Source organism: Mercurialis annua, linkage group LG2, assembly GCF_937616625.2.
Source record: "Mercurialis annua linkage group LG2, ddMerAnnu1.2, whole genome shotgun sequence".
Classification (NCBI taxonomy): Eukaryota; Viridiplantae; Streptophyta; class Magnoliopsida; order Malpighiales; family Euphorbiaceae; genus Mercurialis; species Mercurialis annua.
This window is the reverse complement of record NC_065571.1, coordinates 6,689,901-6,715,564: the sequence shown is the minus strand read 5'-3', so window position 1 is coordinate 6,715,564 and position 25,664 is coordinate 6,689,901. Positions and strand designations below refer to the sequence as shown.

Genomic DNA, 25,664 nt, shown 5'->3' with positions numbered 1-25,664 from the left:
TACATGAGAAGCTTTAAGTTAGTTAAAAGATTCTTTTCATATTAATAATATGACGAGTTCAAGTTTTGTTGAAGGGGGTGTTTTGTTATCGGAGTTTGTATTTTTCTAGAGAAATAATTTTATAATTCATTTACTTTATCTTTAGATGGCGATTTATGAATTAAATAGTGTACATATTAGTGTAGAATAATTGTTTCTTATCTAGTCATCGGGACTTCTTTAAAAAAAATCCTAATATATTATTTAATGTAACTAATAAAATTTTATCCTAACGAGATTTAATGATTTTAAAAAAATGATTGATGGATGTAACTATCACACTGAGAAATTTTTTATGTAGACTCAGTCCACCACATCATTTGTGGACTAAATCTATTAAATAATGACAAGTCATTAAAATGATGACAATTTTGTAAATTTGTTTGTTATTTATTTACATATTTGAATAGTAATATTACACGATTGTCATTATTTTAATGACATGTCATTATATGATAGGATTAGTTCACGGATGACGTGGTGTACTAATTGTGTTTATAGGAATTTCAATTACTTATAGTTAATAAGATCATTATAACTCATCCCCGTTTAATTAGGATATTTGTTTAAAGTAATTGAAAGAAGAACATGTGCGAGTAACATAAGAAAACAAACAATTAGTACATTGTCTCGTTTGATAATTTAAGTTGTTAAATATTTACTAAATTTAGCTAAAGTGAGATGTGCAAGAAATGATAGTACTACCCTTTTAATATATTGGTTCAGTATTCAGTCACCATATTAGAAATGGCTTAATTTTTTACATATAATTTTAAAAAATAACGCTTATGGAAGGAATTGTATGTACGCTCTATCTATGTTTCCACTTTATATTTAAAACCATTCACTTTACAATGCGTTGTATCAAAATCATAATCTAAAATGTATCAATAGACAATAGTGCATATTTAGGTTGTGTGGTACGCATTTGTGATATTTTTTCTATGGATAAAAATAAAAGCATAAAAGATAAAAATATTTTTTAAAATTGTAAACATATTTGAATTTTTTTTAGGGGTTTTTGAGAAGTTAAATGGTTAATCAAGTGAACTCTCTTAATTAAATCATCATGAAATATTTTGTCATACCGTATATATATATTTTGATAATTTATTATTTTTCTTAGCAGTCTAAAACTATCTTTATAGGAAAATAAATACTCTCATATTTTTAATATCGAATAGTCTATTTTATAAGTCACTACTAGAGATGGCAATGGAAAAGGGATTCTCCAATTTCCATGGGGACCTGCCCCTAATGGAGCAGGAAATCCCCACCAATTACCCTCATGAATACGGGGATGAGGGAAGGTTATTATTCCCCATTCATGGGGATGGAAAGGGAACGGGGGATGTAGCCCCCACCCCATGGGAATTCCTATTCCCGTCTCCATGGGGACCCGATCTATTTTTATATAATTTGTAACAATATTTAAAATATTATTCATATTTTTTAATAATTTTATTTAATTATCAGGATATTGAATAATGACTTTTAACGACTTTTTATTTTATTTTGATTATTTTATTTTAATATTTAAAATTGCTAAATATTTTAGATGATTGATTAATTTTTGGGATAATTTAATTTATATTTTTTATATTATTAATATTGAATAGTCTATATTTTTTTTCAAATATTTTATAAAAATAATAAAAATATTTAAATATTTAAATTAAAATTATACGGAAATATGAAAATTTTTATAGAAATAAAGAATTCACGGATATAAAGATGGGGATGGATTAATCTCCATCAAATAAATGAGGACGGAGATAGAAATTCTCCATACAAACAGGAACGAGAATGGGGATAGCTTCCCCACCCTCACGCCGTCTCATTGGCATCCCTAGTTACTACCTTCTAATTGTAAAGTATCATTTTTTGAAAGAAAAATTGTAAAGCATATGAAAAGTAATTTGATAGTTAACCGTGTGAGCGACCCAATTTTCTTATATTTATTAGAAATGTGACAAATTTCTCGCTGATTAATTAATGAGAGCAATAAAGCTCATCTCAAATGAAAAAATTCGTCTTAATATTTAATAAAAATATCAATAAAATGATTTTTTTGTAAAAATAAAAATATTAATTATATCTTTTAAATTTTATAAAATCAATAAAATTGGCAATTATTTTAGATAGAAAGGAGTAATTTTATTTATTTTTGTGAACTCTAGAGCAAATTATTTTGAAGTCCCTCACGTTTGTCATAATTCACAGTTTGGTATCTTTTTAAAAATCAAACGATTTGTTATCTCAATTTTGATTTTATAACTATAAAACTCTTTTATTAGTTTTGTTAATAATTTAAAATTTACTTTCAAACGATTTGATACCTCACTTTATTATATAAACGCTTTTATATCTCATTTTCAAACGATTTGAGATCTCATATTTTATTTCATTAGTAGTACCTATATTTGATAAAAGAGTTTTATAATTTATAAAATCAAAACTAAGGTAGATAAGTATCATTTAATTTTCAAACAAAATATCAAATCGTAAATTTTAACAAATGTGAAGTTCTTCGGTCTAATATCTATGTTTTCCTGACATTTATTATTGATGTAATAAATGTTTTTATCCAAATAATAATGTATCCACGTGATTGCTCAGAATTTGAAATATTTAGAAAGTGGTCAAGCATTAAAAACCCAACTGCCATCAGAATACCTGTAAGCTCTAACCACAGCTTTGGCATATAAATTGCAATTTTTTCATTCACTCAGTGCCCATAACCAAATATCAATACCCCTCATTCTTAAAATCCCCTAGCCATGGTTGCTTCAACCGATCAAAATTTAGTTTATGATTTAAAAATCTCGTCCGTCGGTCCGAGCCGAGTTACGGGAACAGACATTTTCCATGAGCCGATCGGGGTAGACATAGCCATGAAGCTACATTATTTACATGGTGTCTATTTCTTTAGTAGCCAAGCAAGCCGAGGCCTAGACATAATGCGTATTAAAGAATCACTCTTCTTTTGGTGTTGTGACTACTACACCGCTTGTGGCCGGTTCCGGCGGTCCGATGATACCGGACGACCATTTATCAAGTGTAATGATTGCGGTGTTAGGATAATCGAGGCAGAATGCGATAAGACGATCGATGAATGGCTAAAAATGAAAGATTGTTCATCACTTAATAATAAGTTTCTTATTTATCATCTCCCTATTGGTCCTGAAATTTCATTCTCTCCGTTATGTTACCTTCAGGTAAGCTTTCATGTCAATTTTAACTCTTTGATTATACCCAAAATGACTATAAACTTTAATTAGGATAATGGAATATTTTAACATGAGTTACAAATGTACAACCAATGGTGGATATTTTAGATATCTTTTAAGTACTACTCAATTTACTTTTTTAATCATTTAATCATAATTTGTGAATAATAAACTACTAGACCGCTCTCATTTCTTGTTGTTATTTTATTTTTAAAAGAGTAGATAAACTTTATATGGTATTTAAAGAGGAAAATTGTACCACAAAATAGAAGGAACATTTATTGAGTTCTTTTAAACAAAACCATAGAATTATAATTATAACTAAATTTCTTGCCAAAAATTAACAGTCTTATGTTTCAGTTGAGTCATGGGATTTAATGAACTAATTGCCTTAAAATAGAACAACTTCTAAGATAGACTATCTCAAAATGAAAAACATAAAGTATTTTCTTGATCCACTTTTAATGTAATCTAATATATTAACCTTTTTTTATTCCTTATTAACCCTCACTTAATATCTTTTTTTAAATACTTTTCTGAAAGTATAGTAATAGAGATATAGAAACAAGAAAAAAATTTATAAATGAATTCAAATTAGTTATACTTTTTCACTTGGTTTCCGAAATTAAATACATATTGTTTTTATATTTTTTATAGTTAAGATCTCTTTCTTATGCAGATGACGAAGTTCAAATGTGGAGGAATGTCACTGGGCTTGAGTTGGGCCCATATACTTGGAGACCCATTTTCTGCCTCCGAATGCATTAATACATGGGGCCTATTTCTTTCTTCTCTTAAGTCCAATGGGCCTATAAAAATCATAAAATCACCCAAAAGGCTCAAAAGCTCCGAGGATCCAAAAGAGCCACTTTCACTGAAGCGGGTCGACCCACTTGGTGACCTTTGGGTAACTACCAATAACTGTAAAATGGAAACATTTTCAATTTACTTAACTGCCACAAAGGTATCTCAATTACTCTCAAATATTTGGGGTCAAAGCCCAAATAAAGAAATTCCATTGTTTGAGTCTCTTTGTGCTATAATGTGGCAATCTATTGCCAAAGTTAGAGAAAGCCATGAACCCAAAATAGTCACTATTTGCAAAAAAGACCCCAATCATCCAAAAAGAGGGCTATTAAGCAATAGTCAAATTATAAGTTCTGTTAAGGCAGATTTTCCCATCAAGGATTCAAATTTGAGGGAATTGGCAAACTTGCTAGCACGTCGAGATTCCGATGAAAATGATCTAATTGAAGAATTAGTAGAAAAAGATAATGGAATGGTTGATTATATTTTGTATGGGGCTAATTTGACATTTTTAAATCTAGAGGAGGCTAATTTATATGGACTAGAATGGAATGGACATAAACCAATATTTGTGCACTACAGCATTCAAGGTGTTGGAGATGAGGGTGCAGTTTTGGTGCTTCCATGGCCAGAAAATTGCGGTAAGTATGACGGTGAAGGAAGAGTTATTACCGTGATTTTGCCGGAAAATGAAGCGATGAAGCTTAAATCCGAGCTCAAAGAGAATGGGTTATTGCCTGAAAATGAGTTTGAATGAACAGTTGTCATTAATATTATTTTATTATTTGATCTAAAAAATTATTTAGTGATATTACTGTTTTATTACTTATTGTGATAGAGATAATATGATTGTAACATGGAAGATTTTAATTAATTATGTTCATGAATTATGAGACAGAAAGAATTTAGCTGAATATTTTATTTACTTTTTGTTAAATGGTCTAATCGTTCAAAAGTAATCAATCTTTTCAGTTTTTTTATTTATATTCTATTTTTTTTTTGAGAAACAAGATTGCTTTTATAAATCAGCCAATAGAGTTTACAAGTTCATAAAGGTCAACTTTAACCTAATTATTAAAATATAAGACCAAAAATGGCCATTTAAAATTAATTAAAGCATAATAAAATCCTTTATAAATTAGCATTAGATTAATTAATTTCATATATTAATTTTAGGATGATGTGATGGACATTACCATAAATAAAAATGTTTACAAGTTAATTTTATCTAAACCTTTCAAAATCATCTCATTTAACCCGCTTTGGAAGCTGTGTGTCAATTATAGACAATTTGAAAAATAATCAAACTTTCGTCAATGTGGCATCTAATCAAAGGATCTAAATTTGACAAAAGATCTTACTATTTTCTAAATTTTTTATAATTGACAAACGAACTTCCGAAACATGCTCAACAAAATGCTTTTAAAAGATTTAGTACAATTAACCTCAAAATAAAAGAGATTTAGTATTTTTAAAACAATAAGCTCTATAAATGTTTATGTAAATTGGTCCTTTATCCTTGAAAAACAGAACCTTAATTCCATCAAAAGTCTTAATTAAAAAATTAAGAAAAAAAAGAGAGAAATTGTATGATAAGTCTCTTGCGTATTCAGATAAATTCACTGTCCTAATTATTTGTTGATCATTCCAATTTTAAAGATCCTTCAAATTCTTTTAATAATGTCTGGTTAAAAAAATCTAACATCAATTTTAATAAACACACTTAAATTATACAATGTCATAAAAATTCACAAACTTTACACATTTTTTCAACTTATATACTCCACAAATATAATGGTAGTACTAATATTTAGAGTATCTTTTAAAATTTGTCATAAAATTACATCAACTTTTAAATTATAGCTGGGGTGGAGGTTATTTTAATCAATAAATGAATGCCATGTCAACACCGTGTATGAATTTGAAAGGAAAAAAATTAGTGTATTTTTATAATAAGTTTTAAAAAGCGTGATTAAATTGAAAAAACTTATAAAGTTGATGAATTCAAACCCTTATATTATAGCCTATTATTCAATTTCCTTCTAATAAAGGATCAACCTTTTCATTTTTTTAACATATGACCAACTTTTAAATTTCAGTAAATTAACCTAATTTTAACAAGTACTTTCTATCAAAAAAACGAAGATATTTTTTTTACTACATTTCAAATATATTTTATTAAAATTGGATCAAATTTCACATTATAACAATTTTTTTTTTTTTTTACCAAAGATAGAATTCATTGATGAAGAGTAAATTATATTGGAAAGTCATATAACAAAGTTAATATATGATCTTTCAATTTTGATCTAAAATACTAACAAACAACCCAAGATACAAGCAAAAAATAAATCGAAATTAAGCAAATCTAAACATCGATTCCGCATAAAAGGACCGAACAAGAACTTAAGAGTGAAGTTCCGTTGGAGCGGGTCTTCCGATTTGTCCTTCCGATTTGACCGGCAAACCGCTTGATCCGTTGAAGCTAAGTATTTCCGATCCTCATCTTCAATGAAGTTCTAAAAAGTTAGAACAATACCCATCCAAAAAATTTAGATCTACAAAAAATTGACTATGAAGCTTGAACAATCACTTGAGATTCTTGATAGATCTAAAAACACACACCATAAAAACATAAAAACATAAACTTTCAAGCAAAAAAACACTAAAATCCATACCGAAAAAGCTATTAAACGGATAAATTTATTGAAATAAGGCTTAAGTTTATAAAAGATTAAACTTTTATGGGCGGAAAGGAGGCGATTTCCGATTGAGATCGGAAAATCACCTCCTCCCACCCTTTATTATAACAAAAATTAAAAGCTAAGCTTTTTACAATTATCGCTTATCTATATTTTCTATTTAAAACTTAGAAAGCACGCCCTTATCCACAAGGGTATACTCCTTCTTTAGCAAGTTATTATATTGTTACCCCTTAGGGAGCACTACTCACCTCCTGATCGTACCATCATCTGCAAATTCAACCAACAAAAATTACTTAACTATGATTAATCGAGCTGCTAAGGGTATGTAGTCTGTGGCATGATTCTAAGTAGCTGTCTCGGACATGGTTACCGACATTTTTCGGGCATTCCTCGGCCCTATCGGACTACTTTGTGCGGTATTCATCTCTTGTAAGGGTGATACTAGCAAATCTGTGCCACTGCATTGGACTGTACTACCAAACTTAACAACATCCCTATGGACAGTAATTTGTGAATCAAGCAGCCAGACTTGGACACCCAGCAAAACTTTACCATCTAATTTGCATTCATCCTAACTTTAAACCGTAGTTAAAATTACAGCTTCATTTGTGAATCAGGCTTGAGCTGGGCCCATATACTTAGAGACCCGTTTCCTGTCTCTGCGTGCATTAATACAAGCATGGGGCCCATTTCTTTCTGCTCTAAAGTCCAACGGGCCTTTGAAAATCACAGAGTTACCCAAAATGCTCAAAAGCTCCGAACACCTGAAAGGCTAAAACAATCACTTCCACTGGAGCGGGTCAACCCAGTTGGTAACTGCCAACAATTGTAAAATGGAAGCATTTTCAGTCTTTTTAACTGCCACAAAATATCTCAATTACTCTCAAATATTTGGGGCCAAAGCCCAAATAATGAAGTTCCATTGTTTGAGACTCCGAGTCTCTTTGTGCTACAATCTGGCAATTTATTGTAAAAGTTAGAGAAACGCATGTACCAAAAATAGCCACTATTAGCAAAAAAGACCCCAATCATCCAAAACTAGGCTATTAAGCAATAATCAAATTATAAGTTCTGTTAAGACAGATTATTCCATCAAAGATTCAGATTGAGAAAATTGGCAAGCTTTCTAGTACATCGAGGTACCAATGAAAACGACCTAATCAAATAATTAGTCGGAAAAGGTCAGGGATTTGTCGATTATATTGTGTATGGGGCTAATTTGACATTTTGAAATCTTGAGGAGGCTAAATAAAGAAAATTACTCACATGAATTTATTTCACGAATTTAATAATGTAGTTACTTAATAGTTAATATTATCATGAACAAGCATATGAATTAAAATAGTTGAAGTAGTAGGTATGGTGGTTGCTTAATTAGTTTACTTAATAATAGAATCTTTTTCATTGTTTTAAACGATAAACTATACATAAAATCCCTAAAATGTGATGAATTAAATTTTATACATTGACAATGAAAGTAAATTGTATACATGTTTTAAAATGATGACATTTATATGTTTGATTAGCCTGATTCTGAGCGAATCATTATAACAAATTTTTATCTAAAAATTTAAATAGCTTATAGTGGATATGAACTTATTAATTACTATAATATTTTTATCCAGATTTAGTCTATAGTAAACCTCTCTTACGGGGGCGGAGCCACATGAATAGAATAGTAGTTAATTGACTGTTTTTTTTAAAAAAAAACTATTATATTTTTTTTATATTAATTAGTTTAAATTGCACATGATAGACTTATCTATAATATTCGTCGTATTTAATTTTAATATAAAAAATAAAAAATAATTATTATATTTTCTATCTTAAAATTTATTGATATTTATGACTACTATTTTTATTTTATTATTATATTATTTTAATAAATTAATAAGAAACAAACTTAAAAAAATAACAACTAATGCTTTATTAATATTTTTAAGTGATAAATATTAAAGACTAACAAATATTATGGACCAAATATGTTATTATCAAAAGAGTTTAGTTTAAGGCTCCAAAGAATCTTTATAAATGGTGTTTACATGTTTCAATTAGTTATGATATTAAAAAGAAATTGATGCAATGCAAATTCCAAACAACAATGACTCAATTTCGTAACAATAATAACAAAAAGGCTCGAACTCTGACAATCCATAGATTCAACTGAATCAACAACCCAAACAGAGTTTTTCCGAAGAAGGTTTCGTAATTGTTCGAAATTGGTACCTAACCTAGTGAAGTCATTTTTTTTAATGGAATATTTGCAATTTGCACATTAAAAATTGAATGAAATTAGACTTTTATCTAATTGCATATATTATACCCATGGCCATGGATAATGGCGTAGCAAAAATTCAAATTAAAAGAGACAAAATGTATAGTTTCAAATTAAAAGGGTCAATGATTTTAAAAAACTAACTAACTTAATTCGATTATTAATATATAAGAAAAATAACTAAGAATTAAAAGAGGCAATTGCCCTTCTTTTTCTCTATGCAGTCATGACACTGTCCGTGAACATACTTACATACAGTGTATGGTAAACAATTGTCCATCTTATTATATATATTTAAATAATATAATTATGTCTATTTTATTTTATCTATCTTTATAAAAATTTAATAGAGCACATCTCACTTTATATTTTTATCTAGTTTATGAAGATTTTTTGAGTCCGCCACCTAAACTAAAAACGAGAAGACATATATTAATAGTTATACTAAATACTTTATTCGTCTCATATTGTTAGACATTTTTGGATAAATACCACACTTTTTTTTCTATTAATTTATGAAACGTTTATGCATATTTAATATAGTTATAATTTTGTATTTTTTAGTATCTTGTATTTTTTTAATGTGTCTACTATAATTAATAAGGTTATATATAAAAATTAATTATATACATTTTTGAATAATACATATCATTTGAAAAAAAAAATTATAAATATAATATATTCAAAATATTGTCGTTTATTTAATATTTCCATAAATTTATGACAAATTATGTTGGTTATAAATAAATTGTTATTTTTAAATCTAAACAGTAATAAAAAATTATGCGAACCCTTGTTTCATGTATTATATGTGGAATAAATCAATAACGTTTAATCATTTAATTATTTAGATTTATTAAATTACATTAATATTTTTAGGTTAAAGATGTTAATATTGTTCAATTTAGACCCTTATACGAGCGAGTGAAATAACTATATTAGAAATAATTGGAGATCACAAGCGAATCACCACTCAAGTACCAACATTAGGAACATAATTCTTCTAAATATTATTAATACTACAATATATCACTACAATTACCCTCAATAATAGCTATTAAATAAGCTATAAAAAACGCCAAAGATTTAACTAGGTTCAACCAAATAATATCTTCGAACACTATTAAAAAATCCTCCACTAATATTTATAAGAAAATGCAAATTAAAAAGAAAGAATAAATTAAAAAACCTTAGAAATTTATAAATTTGTTTATTGAATTAGTTTCAAAAGGTAGAGAAGACTCTTTTTTATAAGCAAAAACAATTCATCGCCTCTTTGTTCATAGAAAATGTAAAATTTACTCTCTTTATATATATATAAAGTACACAGGCTTTTTTTTTTTTTAAATAATGCGAGACAAACTTAAAATAAAACCATATTCCACAGATTAAATATTATTTGGTCTATCTATAGATTGAATTTATCTTAAATAGATTTGGAAGTGTAAAATATTACTCCGTATAGGAATGATTTTTGAGGGAAAAAAAGTATTAGATGTTTAAATTTGTAAGAGTAGTAATGAGTTTGATTAGCAACTCAATCATGTTTCCAAAAGCCAGATTCATATCTCAACGTCTTTGTCACCGAATCGATCGCCATTAACTTAACATCCACAAAACATTTAACAATCTGTCCTTGTCGCCCACCGATTACTCATCATTTCAAATATATTATATTTTTCTTTTAATTTTTATGCTGAAACCAAAAAGTACACGTATATAATCTATACTATATATAATAGTACGGATGGAGGGACAGACAAATTTACCGAATAATTCTTTTCAGTTTATTACTAAATAAAGGTTTTATAGTCATTAACTAATTAGTTATTTAATTATGGCTTAATTGCTCCAAAAATCACCAACTTTCGCGTGTTTTTGGTATTTGACACGAACTTTTAATTTTGGCATATAAATACACGAACTATCAATTTTTGCATATATCACATGGGCACCGTTTTTTGACTTAAAACGGCACCGTTTTTGACCTAAAACGGCACCGTTTTATACATAAAACGACATCGTTTTTCACCTAAAATTGAAACTTGGTCATATATGCAAAAAAGTGAAAGTTCGTGTATTTATCTACCAAAATTAAAAGTTCGTGTCAAATACCAAAAACACGCGAAAGTTGGCGATTTTTGGTGCATTTAAGCCTTTAATTAATTACTATTATAATTAAAGTCCTAATTAGAATAGGTAGTTAAATTATCTCAAATTCAGTTTTAGTATATAATAAATAACTAAATTGTCTCCAAATTATTAGGAATACCTATCTTTTAGTTTGATTTAATTACAAAATTAAAATATTGTATTTGGTTAATATGTTATTATTTAAATTTATATCTTATTATTTTTAAAGATATAATTAATAAAATTAAGTTAATTATTTAATTATGGTTATTATAAAACCAAAAGAAGAATAAATTCAGCATGGAAAAAAATTTAATAACCGAATAAATTTACTAATATATTTAGAGAAAATCACATTTTTACCACATTAATTAATCAGTATTTCACAAATTACCACCTAACTCTCCTATTTTACAGTACTACCAAAAACAATCAAAACTTTTCACCACCACCATCCCTATCATATGATGCCACGTGTAATAGATAGCTCATTACTGTTAGTGAGAATCTACCACGGGATCCGCGCCTTATTTGTTGTTGCATTCTCTTAAAACATGGGTTTCTTTCCTAACTGATTCAAATAACACTTGATTTTTTCCTTTTTAAAAGATATCAAATCAAAAACACATCACAAATACACAAAATATACCATCGTCTTCTTCCTCAAAAATAGCATCGTCTTCTTCCTCAAATTTTTTATCTCAAATATTGTATCATCATGGAATCTATTCCAGTGATGATACAACACAAAGGGAAATCGATTTTACTGTGTATCCTCTCTGCATAGTAGTTATCAGTGATACTAACCAGATACAAACAATTCTTCCAGATGCATCATCAAGTGTTTCAACAGCTATTTCACAATCAAAGATAGATCAAGATACCGTATCGATACATGATTGATACATGTCTGATACAATCGTCGAAATAGGTCAGTATACAAAACTTCTTGCAATTGATACAATAGACTGTAACAATGATCAAATCAAGAATCAGTATCAGATCCACTACAAGATATAGATCTGACAGTTGGACAATCTTTCAAAGATAAAGCAACTCTTCAAGCATGCTTACGACTTCATGCAATTAATAATCACTACCAGCAAAAGACAGTTAAATCGTGTCAAAAGAACATTTTTGTAAAATGTATCGATGATACATGTAAATGGTATCTGAAAGCGTCAATTACATTAATTCACTGAAACTACAGGTATGTAAATCTCATATTATAAAGTACAAACACTATTTTGTGTTGTATGTATATTTTATATATCTGACTTGCTGTGAACTTCATAAAATTGTCTCTTCTATGTATCAAATATGTATATAAACGGTATCTTGATATTGTTTTTATTATACTAGGTGAAACCATCTTCAGATGATATCATAACAGTTCTCGAAAATGGTAAAGAATACACGGTCAATATGGTCAAGAGAACATGTACATGCAAAAAGTTTGATATCGATGAAATTCCTTGTAAACATGACGTAGCATTTCTAGCCGACAAGAAGATTGAACCTTATGCGTACTGTTCAAGATACTATACAAATGCAGCTATGTTAGCGACATATTCTGAAACCGTATATCCATTGGAGAAGGAAGAAGAATGGATTATTCCATAACATATCAAGAACATGATTGTCTTACCACCCCAACATAGAACAAGAACTGGAAGGCCTAAAAAGAGTAGGTACACGTCAAAGTGGGAAAATCCGAAAAAAGGGAAATGTGGAAAATGCGGGCAAGCTGGACATAATAGGAAAACATGCCGAAACATGCCTAAAGCTACCTAGATTATCATTTCTTTCAGTATTTTTTATTCTATTATAAATTTCCAAGTATTATATACAATTCTGATACATTAAAGATTGTTGTATGTCAATTTCTAATTGCACAGAACATACATATCTGATATGATATTAATTGCAGATACATATATTATACAAGTCTGATACATAAATGATACACAAGTATTACATTCAGTATCACAAGAACATTTATATATGCATATCCGGTAACATGTTAAGTTTAGATATATTTATTATATATGTAAGATACATACATTATACAACATAATAACTTTCAATATCAGAATAACATACATTATACAACATAATAAATTACAGCCAATTTAACCGCGTCTTCATCCAACTTGAAAACCTTGTTCAAAAATATGACACCCAATCCATCTCGAGTAACTTCACTATTTGGGAAATAGGTATCGATCAACCGATTCTGTAATGGAGTAAAAGAAACAGGATTGAAATCACCAACACAGTATATAATATTTAAAAAAAACACAGATCTTAGAACCTACAAATGTAAACTTAAAATGAAAACAACTGTAAGATACATATAATATACATAAATGATACATGTATTAAAAAAGCTTATTTCATAAACTAATTTTAAAACCGAACATGACCTAACATATCAAAAATGTAAACTTAAAATGAAAACAACTGTAAGATACATATAATATACATAAATGATACATGTATGAAAAAAGCTTATTTAATAAACTAATTTTAAAACAAAACATGACCTAACATATCAAAATACATCTGTTATACATGAAAAATACACATATAAAAAAAAATACCTGAACGAAACGAGTTGGTTCTTCAATATGCAAGGATTTCTCAACTTTCTTAGGATCAAGTACAGCATCAAAAGCCAAACGCCTTCTTTTCAAACCAGTGTCATCCACCTTCTTTCCCTTTGCTTTAACATTCTCAGAGGCAGAAGCAACAACACTTCCTTCAACATCTTTTTGCGCTTTTTTTACTAATTTCCGCTTCATTTTGACAGGAGCAACAGAATCAATTTTTTCTTTTGTAGGAGTTGATCTTGTAGACATAACCATGGTGATATTTATAGAGGTAATATAGTTAATAGCAAATGTGGAGCCCTAAAAATTAAATTCACGTTAGACACTACACTGATAATGGCTAAAAAGTAGGAAGGAACAAGAAAACTGTAAATGGAGAAGCAGAAACGATTGAAATTAGAGAGATCGTGTGAGAGAGGGAAGAAGAAATGAGAGAAATCAGGGAAAATTTGAAAAAATGGTAAAAAAATCAATAAAGAAGGAAAGAACATGAAAATTAGAAGGGCGACACATGTGAGAATTGTATACACGTGTTGGCTAGGGAAGAAGGTGGTGTTGGTTGAAAACTAAGAATGAGAGCTAGTATTTGATGAAAGAATAATTGCAAGGAAGTAAACAAATGAATTGAAATGGTAATTTGTGAAAAAGTGGGTGATTATTCTGGCTTTTCTGTTATTTTCTCATATATTTATTGACGAGTTACGTTACGAGCCACGTGCATAGCACGTAACGCAAAACTAGTATTTTTAAAAGTTACTATCGTTTTTTGTGATTTAAATGTATTATTTGAAATTTGGCAGAAAAAATCTCCATCTTTCATTTTTTTACATAAAAAAACCCATTTTTTTTATTTTTGTTAACATTCCACAGTCTACATGTTTTATCAAATGTTGTTCTAGTCATCCAAAAAGGCCCCAGTGATAATGTTTTTAATGAAAAAAGCTTAAAATGATACTGAACTATAGAATAAAAAGATTAAAATGTGTAACACATTTTGATTAATGTACTTAAATTGCATAAAATGTGAAAAGTTTAGATTGTCCTATTTTTAAATTATGTGTGCTTAAAGGAAATCGGATTGTAAATTAATATTTTAAATATAAACACAATTTTAAATAGTAATGATCTTTGAGAGGGAAAACGGAAAGAGTACTTAAAAGAACATTTTAAATACATAATTACTAGATAAATATTTTACAATATTAAAATATATATGTTGATAGAAAAATTAATAGATATGATATATGTCGATGGAAAAATTAATAGATATGTCTGTTGTTTTCTTCCCTATGTTTCATCTTAGAATAATCATAATTTTTTTTGACAATCGAATAATTTTTCATTAATAATAAAGAGCAGTTACAGGTGTAAGAATTCAGAAAGGGTATAACCGTTTCTAATGACCTGACATGAAACAAGATATAAACCTTGATTCACAGATCCCTTATAAAATAAAATCAAAATTACATAACTGCTCTAACACAAGATCCAATCTTTTCTGTCTAACAGAAGACTCACAAACTTTTCATAAAAAACAACAAATCTTTCATATAGAAAGAACAACAAAACTTCCAAAAAGAATGTAAAATAGTTATAAAAAAACTAATATAACCTATAACGATTTCATCTTCAATCTTGAAAGGTCTTGATCCATCTCTGATTTTTTATTTGTATATATTGAAATTGATGCGCCTCGTCGATAGATTTACCAATCAAAATGAAAAAGAGTGTCATTTATTTTATTCTAAAACAATAAAAAAGAAAATGGCTACCGCCAACGGTAAAAATAAACCATTGATGCCAACCGAAGCGAAAAACAAAGGAGAACGCTTGACGGCTATGATTTTCTATTTGAGAGTAGAATAATTATAGATACTTATCCTTATAGTTACATTATTAGTTCTAACGCTATCTAAATTAAGTCTCTGTAAATTAGAATAAAAATTATAAAAAAAATTTTTGCTTTCCAAAAATCATTATGTTTTTTATTAAAAAGAAAATTTAAACTTGAACCAAATATAATAGTTTTCTCAAAATAAAAAATTATTCTATCTCAAGTAATTTTTGTCCTCACTCTTTATTTTTTATTTGAAAAAAAGGAACATCAGAATTTAAATTTAAGGCTTGTAAAGAGAGAAAGTCTAATGGACATGAATTACTGGTGGCTAATTTAAAATAGATTAAGACTGAAAGAGAAAGATTAAAAAAACTGAACCATAGTTTAGAAAAATGGTTAAATAAATAGAGATTGAAACAAGTTTGCATAGAGACAATAAGAATGGGTCAATAGGACCACAACAATACAATAATCCATGTATTAGGCAGTACAAGACTACCAGAATTTGTTCTACTTTTGCACAGCTGGGGTGGGTTTTTCTTCAATGAAAGGAAAGTCTCCAAATATTAAATTACAACCGAGAATTAGCATTGAATTCATCTCAAACCACTATCTACTCTACTTACCAGTTTTCCTTTTTTTATTAACATATATTGTCCTGAACGGATCCTAACTTTTTTAAACTAAGACGGTATTTTAATTTTTTTTATATTTAAACTAATTCTCATTCGAATCGGATAAGTCTCTTGCGAAAGGTAAAATTTTAACCTTAAAATATTAAACGGTTGAATATATGAGTACAGTTCAAATCTGGTACTTTACTTTAAACATAATGCCTTAGCTATTCACCGGGCCTTAAGGTTTACCAGTTTTCTTTTAAATATACTTGAACTCTCTTTAATTTAAATGTTGAAAATGTTATGTAAGATAAATTTATTATTTACATTATAAATAAATTGAATTATTTTATATTAAAATAATAATTTGTAAAATTTAAAACTTAGAAAATAAGATTTTTTTTTAAAAATGTACTTAACTTATAAGATTAATTAAATTATAACTAATATAATATAATCGTTTTTAATATTATGGAATTTTATAATTAATTGGATTCTTAAATAAGACCATATATTACAGAAACAATTTATTTTAATATGAATAATTATATCTTAATATTTAGTAAAATTAAATCAGTTATCAATCATTATATAAACAACCTTAAAATAGAATTTTGTTTATCAGTACAGATTTAAAAGTTTAACAATGAATTATATAATTGTTATTGTCATGAAAAAAGTCTTCACCTTTCGTTTTTTTATTTAAGCATGTTTTTTTAAACGTGGTACACCGCATTTTAAGCTTTTCATGCTATAAGTCAATGCCATTTTAGACATTTTCTTTCTGTAAAAAACGATATCATTTTGACCATGTTAAATGACTATAACGACATCAGATGAGAAACTTGATTTGTGAAGTTTTAAAAATAAAAGGTTGAACTTTCTTATACTAAAAAATTAAAAACTGGAATGTCGAGTGCTAAAATGTGCTTAAATTGAAAAAATAAACACAAAAAATGAAGGTTCTTTTATGACAATAATTCATTAATTTATCAGACATTTAAATTAGATTATTCGGTAAAAACATTTCTTAGTTAAGCTTGAAACAGTTGAATTGAACACTGACTTGATTTCTCAATAGGGGAGCAGTCATGTATATAGCTTATTCATTTTATTTTATTTGTTGATAATTTGGGGAGGGGGAAGCGCTTGTGGGAAGAATCGAACCCACGACCTAGCAGTTTGCTGTTTAGCGCTTATACCATTTGAGCTATAACTCATTGGTTACAACATTAATTGTTTATCTTTCTTTGTTATCTTTTTTTTTAATAATCGTAAAGGAGAAACGCTTTAAAGAAAGCCAAAATAAATGCTCGCTAGCAGTTCAAAGGGATTGAAAATCCTTGTGAAAAGAATTAAATCCATGGTATAATATCTTACTGCCCAGCGCTCATATTATTTGAATTCTAAATTATTAATTTTTTTGTTATACTTAAATGGTGCCACAACAATATCTATATTTAATTCATCCGCTACTTATGCTTCAATTCAGCAACAAAAATGCAAAAGAAAGCTATGAGCTAATGTTATTTTAATAGTCTCTATTTATTTTTTAATAAATAGGTCTGATCTTTAGAGTTAAGAACTAATTAAATACACAAGCACATGAGAAACTGTATTACCCCATTGGCATTCTGATATGGTGGAAAATGTTGAGCAATTATAGTACCTTTTTCTTTATTGTATATAAAAACATTTCACCTGCCCTCTTTTTTCTAAATAGATTTGACTCGTTCTTTACCAATTTTAGTGTCTTTTGCTTTGTTTTGTGATCTTCTCCCCTATCTTCCAAAAAAAAAAAGACCACGCCCAATGGACCAATTTTTGCAAAAGAGAAGAATATTAAATTTCAAAATAAGAAATTATTTATATGTAAATTTTGAAAATATGCAATTAACTCACAGGATTAATTGAATTATACTACTATTTTGATGTAATAGTTTTTTAATTTTATATAATTTTTAACTAATTAGATTATTTAAAACTATTTAAATAAGACCATACAGTATAGGAACAATGAATTTAATTATGAAATAACTATATCAAAATGACTATAACTTTAAAACAAAATTTGGCTTCTCAGTAAATTTTTTACATTTAAAAAATTAATAGTTGATTATATTAGTTCATCAAACATTTCTTTTTTTAAACTTGACACAGTTGAACTAAACTTAAATAGTACCACACCGATAAACTATAATTTAAATGGTACAAACATTTGATATCAAACTGTTAGATCGTGTGTTCAATTATTTCCACAGATATCCTCCTACCCCAATTAGAAAAAGAAAAAATACTTAAATATTACCATAACATTGTCTATATTTAATTCACCAGCTAGTTCTGGTTTCAATTCAACAATAAAGAAAAGCTGTGAATTCAATTTTGTTTCTTGATAGTTTCAAATTATTTAAAAATATATATAGGCCTAATCTTCAGGGCAGTGTTTTAAAAACCGGACCGGCCGGTCGGACCGGTTGAACCGCAAACCGGCCAGTGGTCCGGTCTGAAACTGTGAAAAATCGGATTTTTTGGTTGGATCGAGTTGAACCGAAATGAACCGGTAAAAAATCGGATATTGAACCGGATCGGACCGGATTGAATCGGTATAAAACTGGTGAATCGGAATTTTTTTAATTTTTTTTAAATTTATTAAACCGGTTAAACCGGTCATTAAACCAGTTCAACCGGTTAAACCGGAAACCGGTGACTGAACCAGTTCGGCCACCGGTTCGGTTTTTAAAACACTGCTTTAGGGTACACAGCCACATGAGAGAAAGAAAGAAAAAATTTATTTTGGCCCTCAATTTGCCTAAACTATTAATTAAAGACAAGCTCATTGCTTTAAACAAAACCATTTATATAGTAATTAATATGGCTAACTTTACCTCATAAGTTGATGGGATAGATATAATCAGAATATTATGTATAAATTGAAATTGATGCGGCTAAAAAACTTATTTTGAAAGTGAAAAACCGACGGATTTTTTAATATGAGAAGATGGATTATATTGAATTAATTTTTTTTTCTATTAATAAAGGGGTAATTCACTACAAATATCACAATCTATTTTCTTTTAAGACGGCAATAATGTATTTTAAAATCTAGATTTATTTTTGGAGTCTAATTTTATTCTTTTTTTGCCTTTCATGCTTTGTGGATATGCTAATATAATCATCATTTATTCAAAAAAAAGTATATAATATTTTTATTCAAAATATCTATTTTAATAGGGTTTTATTCAAAACATCTATTTTTATTTATTTTTATTTAACATTATAATTTTAATGTTATTTAATCTTTAATTCCAAATTTAATAGTCATAATGAACCTTTGGTGGAGACAATAAAAGCAAGTGAGATAATACCCGTTCTGATGTGGTGGAAAATCTTGAGCGATTAATTTAATATTTAAAAACATTTAACCTGCCATCTTTTTCTAATATATTGACTCTTTAGACTTTACAGTGTCTGTTGCTTTGTGATCTTCTCCACTATCCTCCAAAAAGACCCAACCGATTCACAACCAGAAACATTTCAATTATTTTTTAGGACACATAATACTATTTATCGCATTTAAAATTAATAAAAATTAAAAAATAATCACTACATTTTAATGTATAATATTTTAAAAAATATACTACATTTTAAAATTTATTGATGCTTATAATTGTTATTTTTATTTTTATATTTGTACTTTTTTTGATAAATTAATAAAATGAATTTTAAAAAATAGCAACAAATGCTCTTTTAATCTTTTAAATGAAAAATATTATAATAAAAAAGATACGAAAAAATATTATAAACCACAAGAGAATCAAATTTTATTTGGCCAAACAACATCCTGTTTTTTTTCTCATCGAATGAAATATTGTTTGGTATTTTTTTTGTTTTTTTAGTTTAAATGACATTGTTTGAGACAATTTTTAAATAACAAATCATCCAGTCATTTTTAAAATTTCAAAAATAATAGCAATTGTATTAAATTATTAATAATTAGGTGTAATGGTATTAAAGCTAAATTCTTTTAACTTTTTGGAAATATATCCGAACATTTTAAAAGGTATAAATATATTGTAATTTGACTAATCTATTGATAATATATCTAATTTTTTTAAATTGATTTATCCGAATCATGTGCCATTTAAATTGACAATTTTTTTTTCTTTTAATTTAAAGAAAAAACTTCAATTGCTATTGTAGGCACAATTAAATTAATTTTGATAAAACTAATAAATTTCCAATAAATTTGTCAAATTTGAATAAATTTACAATTTATAAAAGACTTGAATATGTTTACAAAAAGTCGAAAAGATTTAACCTTTTGACACCTTTAGGCCTAATATTTATAATGCCAGTTGAACAACATATATAATTTGTTTCTTCAGAGTTTAATAATTCAAAATCTATTTCAAAATCCTTAATAGTGGTAAAGCTTTTATTTCACTCGACCCTTACCAAGTATTTTACATTTAAATTATCTCTTAACTATTTATTTTATACACATATAATCCTTAAATGGATGAAATTACAAAAAAAAAAAACATTGTCGTCTTGATTCGCATGAAACAACGGCAATTCATGTTAAAGAGAACCAAGAGTGTGCAAAATAGTTAAAAATTTATTTAAATATAAATGTTTATGAAGAACCGGATAAAATAAAAGCTAATAAAATAAGGACTTAAGATGTGTTTAGCCCTTTTTTTTCTCCTTGTTTTAAAAGTTATTGACAACCCCTTCTCCAGGGGCAGAGTCTCTAGTTAGGGGGCAACTCAGCCGCATGTCGACTCTATATGAATATATTTTCGGCAGAGGGGTGTGGCCGCCACCTTTACACCCCAGATCCGCCCCTAAACACTAGAACTGTGAATTTTCAAGCTCAATTTGTATCAAGATCACAAGTTTTCAAGCTTGGTCTTAAGGCTAATGCGAACAAAGGAACACAAACATTAAACAAAGCTAGGATGCTCTATAATAACTATTTGAAGTATGCATGCGTGTGCATGAAAACAAAGGTGAGTACCGTAATACTAACATTATGAACATCATAATTTACTAGTAGATGTTATTGAAATGGCGAAAAAGAAACAGCTATACAAGATTTTTCGATACCTACTCCATTAGCATGTGCATATATTTTTGCTTGTTCATGCAACAATGCTAACCGGATATCTTTCTCCATACTAACTAAGTATACAGTTTAAAGACTCGTATATACAGAATTAGATAAGGACCTATTTTAAGTTCTTTCGATCATCTTTGGCGTCGCTTGCGCATCCTAGCTGCCCATGACATGTTCTCTTCAGAATCCTTATTCATGCTTCTTATCTTCAACTCCGATAGCTGAGCTTCCCAGCGATTCTTCCAGTCACTACTCACTTCCATTTCCTGAATTATAAAGAGAAACCAAATCAATATAAATTGATAATAATGCAAAGCCAAGTCCAATTAAACATCAAGCTCTTTCCGGTATATAAGAGATCTTGTCAGATTTTCGATGAACGGATAAATGAAATAAAGTAACTTGAATAAAATATAGAGCAAAGTAATGACTACACAGAACACAAATTCTATGGATCTTGAAAAAAAGGTCTACATAGAAAGGAATAGAAGAAATCAGAATATGAAATTTAATATTTCAAAACAAGATAGGAGTCTTTGCTGAGCTTTTGCAGGGAGAAACTTAAAGAGTTGAAGTCTATGAGAAACTAAAAGATTCAACTCTATTTCTTTCTTAATTTAAGCCAAATTTTCTAACACAAAGTCATAAACCAAAGGCTTAATTTTTTATTAGTATCAAGATTCACCAAGCACCACCATTTTTAACCATTAAACAATCATTAAAATCACAAGTACATCCAAGTCAAATTATCCATATTTGACAAGTACAAAATAAGAACTCTCACAAACCTTAATTCAATAGCAAAAGCTTAAAATTTCTCAAAAACCCACCAAAAAAGAACCAAATTTACACACCCACATCAAAAATAAACCTTAAAACCAATCCAACAACTACAAAAACATCACTAGATTGTTATTCTCAAATACCCACAAACAAAAAACCAAAATTTACATCAAATTACAAAAACCCACATAAAAAAAAATCAAAAATTTCCAAAATTTACCTCATCATTTTGGTAAGTTCTTCGAGCAGAAAAGGCAAGGTGAAGACCTCGAGCCATATCCCTATCATAAACAGCTTTTCTTCTGGGATCAGACAGAGTCTCATAAGCCTCTTGAACCTGGATAAACCGTTGGGTATACTCTTGAACCCGATCCGGTGGGGACACATCCGGGTGATATTTTCTAGCTAATTGTTTATAAGCCTGTTTTATTTCAAGTAAATTACCCGACTCGGGTATTCCGAGTAACTCATAAAAGCTCAACTCAGTGGTTATAGCTTCGGTAACGGCAGCTTTTGTTGTTTTGAACGACGTGTTTCGGAATCGGTTGGCGGGTTTGAATCGGAGAAAAGAGTCGGGTTTGGATGTCGGTAAAGCGGTGGCGTTGGTGGCGGTGGCGAAGTGGAAGCGAACGGTGTCGCAACCAGGAGAGGTTAAGGTAGTGCAATGCATTTTGTCTGATTTGAAGTGGGTTGCGTGTGGGATTTGGGTTTGGTTTCTAATTTTGGATTGAGTAATTTGTTTTTGATGAGTGGGGGAAGGGGAAAGTTAGGAGATGAGGATCGATAAATTTGAGGATGAGAGTTTAGGAAATGTTTTCTGATATTTATAGTTGGTTTATGGTTTAATATATAATTTGATCCTTAAATTTATATATTTGTATCTATTTAATTCTTAAATTTAACATCTCAGCTAGCAAACTTCTGAACTTGTTAAATAATTTTATTTGATCTTTAAACTTGATAAATAAATAAATACTAAATCCATCCTTATTCACCTGACAATTAAAATACTTTAAAAGATTGTGCGTATGAAAAGATTTAATGTTTATTTATTTATTAAGTTCAGTAGTTAAATATGATTATTTAATAAATTCAGAAATTCGACAGTTGAAAAGTTAAGTTTAAAGATTAGAGGGCTATAAGAATGCAAATTTAAAGGTCAAACTATTAAGCCGTTGGTTTATTGATTGCCAGTTGTCATTTTTTATTGGTTTCTCTTTTTATGAAAAGTACATGTAAAATTTGTATGAATTGTAAGTATTTTTCCGGAAAAAAAAAAGAATTGTAAGTATTTATGTTTATTACGTAAGAAAATAGCTAATGTTTATCTTTGTATATCACGTGTGTGTGTGTATACTTTTGTTTTTGACTTTTAAATATAATAGTTTTAAATATTTTTTAAATTAATAATTACATTAGTATGAAAGATTACTCTATAGACTTACTAAAAAGTCATTCTTTTATTATATTATTTATAATGAATTACAAAAAATGGACAAAAGATTGTATAAATGTAGAATATAAAATAACTTGAATTTTAATAAATATAGTACCTTAAACTTGTTTTTGATCAAAACCTTAAACTTGGTCTCTAATTAATATAATAATGAAGAGTGATTGAAGACTGCACTTAATTCATGAAACAATTATTAATTTATTTTTATTTTCGTAAGTAAGGTCTGCAAATTAGGCAGCATGTTACCTGTTTCATGTCAGGTCATTGGGTTTAGTTTTCAAATTATCCCAAGTTTCTTACAAATGTAACTGTTTCATATTCAATTTTAATGAGATCCGATGAATTAAAAAAAATTAATATACTAATAATTTAATTTAAAGTAAAGTTATTATTTTTTAAAAACATTTATAAAAACACTATTTTTAGTTTTATTATATACAAAGTATTTATTATTTTACATCGAAGTATGAAAAATGCTCTTATATATTTATTTGGTCTTCAATTTATATGTGAATGACGAGTAATTAATAATTTTCTCTCTAATTTTTATTCCATTTTCTTTACAATTTTTCTCTTTTCTTTTGGGTTGAGAGGGTGAAAAGGGGTGTTTTCGGTTTTAATCGGAAATTGCATTTTCTCAACAATATTACTATGTATTACTCTTTGTTTTTATATTTTTCTTGTTTTCTTCAAAAAAAAATCCAACAAAGAGTTTATTTTGTTTCGATATTGTATTTTTAAATTTAATTTCAAATCACATGTATTGATTTTTTGATGATTCTGCATTTCTTTAGTGACAAAATGAAATGTGATCTGAAATGAAACAAATTATGAAAGTTTCATATTGTAAATGAAATATGCGGGTTCTCGTTATTATTGTTGTGTCAAAAACTTTGATTTCACTAATTTATATTGTTTTGTTTTATTCTATAGATCAAGTGTCAGTTTTATTTTATTTTATATATCTATTGTTGCATTTAATTTATTAAAGATATGTTTTAACTTGATTTTATATATATATAATTTATTTCTAATTTTTGGCCAAAATTAACGTTTATATATTTTTGTAATTATTACTTATTCACTTAGATGTCACTTATTATGCTTTAGTATTTCTTGAAAACGAGTTGTACCTTAATTAGTTGAAAATAATAATATAGATTATTGAGAAAATAACAAAAAAAATCATAAATCACAATTCTTTTTCACCAATTACCATTTTAGTTAGAGTTATTTCTTTGTTATCATTATTATATCAATTAATACCACAAAACCTATATAGTTTTCATTTAGTGCCACCGTCCACAAGATGACACATGTCCAAGAATAAACACATTGTGTATGTTTTGTGCAGGTGGTTAGGGGGAGCCAGTTGTTGCTGCTACACCTACGCACATCTCCCCATGGATTAAACCTTCTGATATGAAACTAAAGCACAGACTCACGGACGTGCCATTTCTGGTGATGTTTGGTTAGCTACTCATCATTAGCCCGCTCATGATTTTGAGAAACATCATGAAGTTGTTTTTAAAATGTTGCATCCATTAAAGGAGGATCTCAGGCAAATATTTGTAGATAAGTTTAAAAAGCTGTTTTTCAAGTTGAGAGAAAGTTCAGGTGTTGGTTGCATGGTATCTCAATTATTAATAGACATACATGTATTGCTATGAAATTTTAGAGTCCCTGATTTGATGAGAAAATCAATAATTAATTAAGTGGTTTTAATTTCTTATTTTTAATTTGTTTGTTTTTGATTTGTCATTTCAGTTGGAAGAGAATAAATCAATAATTAATTAATTATACAAGTAACATTGGGTGGTTATTATTTTGTTGATTTTTTTTTTGCCAGAAAAAAAAATCAATAATTTCTTATTGTTAATTTGTTTGTTTTTGATTTGTCATTTCAGATGGAAGAGAATAAATCAATAATTAATTAATTATACAAGTAACATTGGGTGGTTATTATTTTTGTTGATTAAACTTATGGGTATCGAGAAAATGTTTTTGTTGCTTTGGTAGATCTACTGCACACATTTTCTTATTTTCCG

The 25,664-nt window shown here is 28.0% G+C and overlaps 3 protein-coding genes across 3 annotated transcripts; 2 read left to right on the top strand and 1 right to left on the bottom strand.

Annotated features, from left to right (window-relative positions):
• Positions 1-2,707: 2,707 nt before the first annotated feature.
• On the top strand, positions 2,708-5,013 carry LOC126666737 (protein ECERIFERUM 26-like). Its single transcript, XM_050359595.2, has 2 exons — positions 2,708-3,257; positions 3,949-5,013. Exons 1-2 carry the CDS (start codon positions 2,820-2,822, stop codon positions 4,831-4,833), a joined length of 1,323 nt encoding a protein of 440 aa, XP_050215552.1. The 5' UTR covers positions 2,708-2,819; the 3' UTR covers positions 4,834-5,013.
• A 6,764-nt stretch (positions 5,014-11,777) lies between these two features.
• LOC126669944 (uncharacterized) lies at positions 11,778-13,066 on the top strand. The gene is made up of 2 exons (XM_050363593.2): positions 11,778-12,399; positions 12,552-13,066. The coding sequence occupies exons 1-2, from the start codon at positions 12,355-12,357 to the stop codon at positions 12,810-12,812; spliced, it is 306 nt and encodes a 101-aa protein (XP_050219550.1). The 5' UTR covers positions 11,778-12,354; the 3' UTR covers positions 12,813-13,066.
• Positions 13,067-21,271: 8,205 nt separating this feature from the next.
• Positions 21,272-22,967, bottom strand: LOC126670552 (chaperone protein dnaJ 20, chloroplastic-like). The gene is made up of 2 exons (XM_050364306.1): positions 22,381-22,967; positions 21,272-21,643 (listed from the first exon to the last, which is right to left on the bottom strand). The coding sequence occupies exons 1-2, from the start codon at positions 22,828-22,830 to the stop codon at positions 21,509-21,511; spliced, it is 585 nt and encodes a 194-aa protein (XP_050220263.1). The 5' UTR covers positions 22,831-22,967; the 3' UTR covers positions 21,272-21,508.
• Positions 22,968-25,664: the final 2,697 nt, after the last annotated feature.

What these genes read in the sequence shown, in the direction of transcription:
- LOC126666737 (XM_050359595.2), top strand. Translation starts at nt 2,820, where the DNA reads ATGGTTGCTTCAACCGATCAAAATTTAGTTTATGATTTAAAAATCTCG. An exon ending in CTCCGTTATGTTACCTTCAG is followed by an intron (nt 3,258 to 3,948) that starts GTAAGCTTTCAT and finishes TTTCTTATGCAG; the next exon opens with ATGACGAAGTTCAAATGTGG.
- LOC126669944 (XM_050363593.2), top strand. Translation starts at nt 12,355, where the DNA reads ATGGTATCTGAAAGCGTCAATTACATTAATTCACTGAAACTACAG. An exon ending in TTAATTCACTGAAACTACAG is followed by an intron (nt 12,400 to 12,551) that starts GTATGTAAATCT and finishes TTATTATACTAG; the next exon opens with GTGAAACCATCTTCAGATGA.
- LOC126670552 (XM_050364306.1), bottom strand. Translation starts at nt 22,830, where the DNA reads ATGCATTGCACTACCTTAACCTCTCCTGGTTGCGACACCGTTCGCTTC. An exon ending in GAACTTACCAAAATGATGAG is followed by an intron (nt 21,644 to 22,380) that starts GTAAATTTTGGA and finishes TTTATAATTCAG; the next exon opens with GAAATGGAAGTGAGTAGTGA.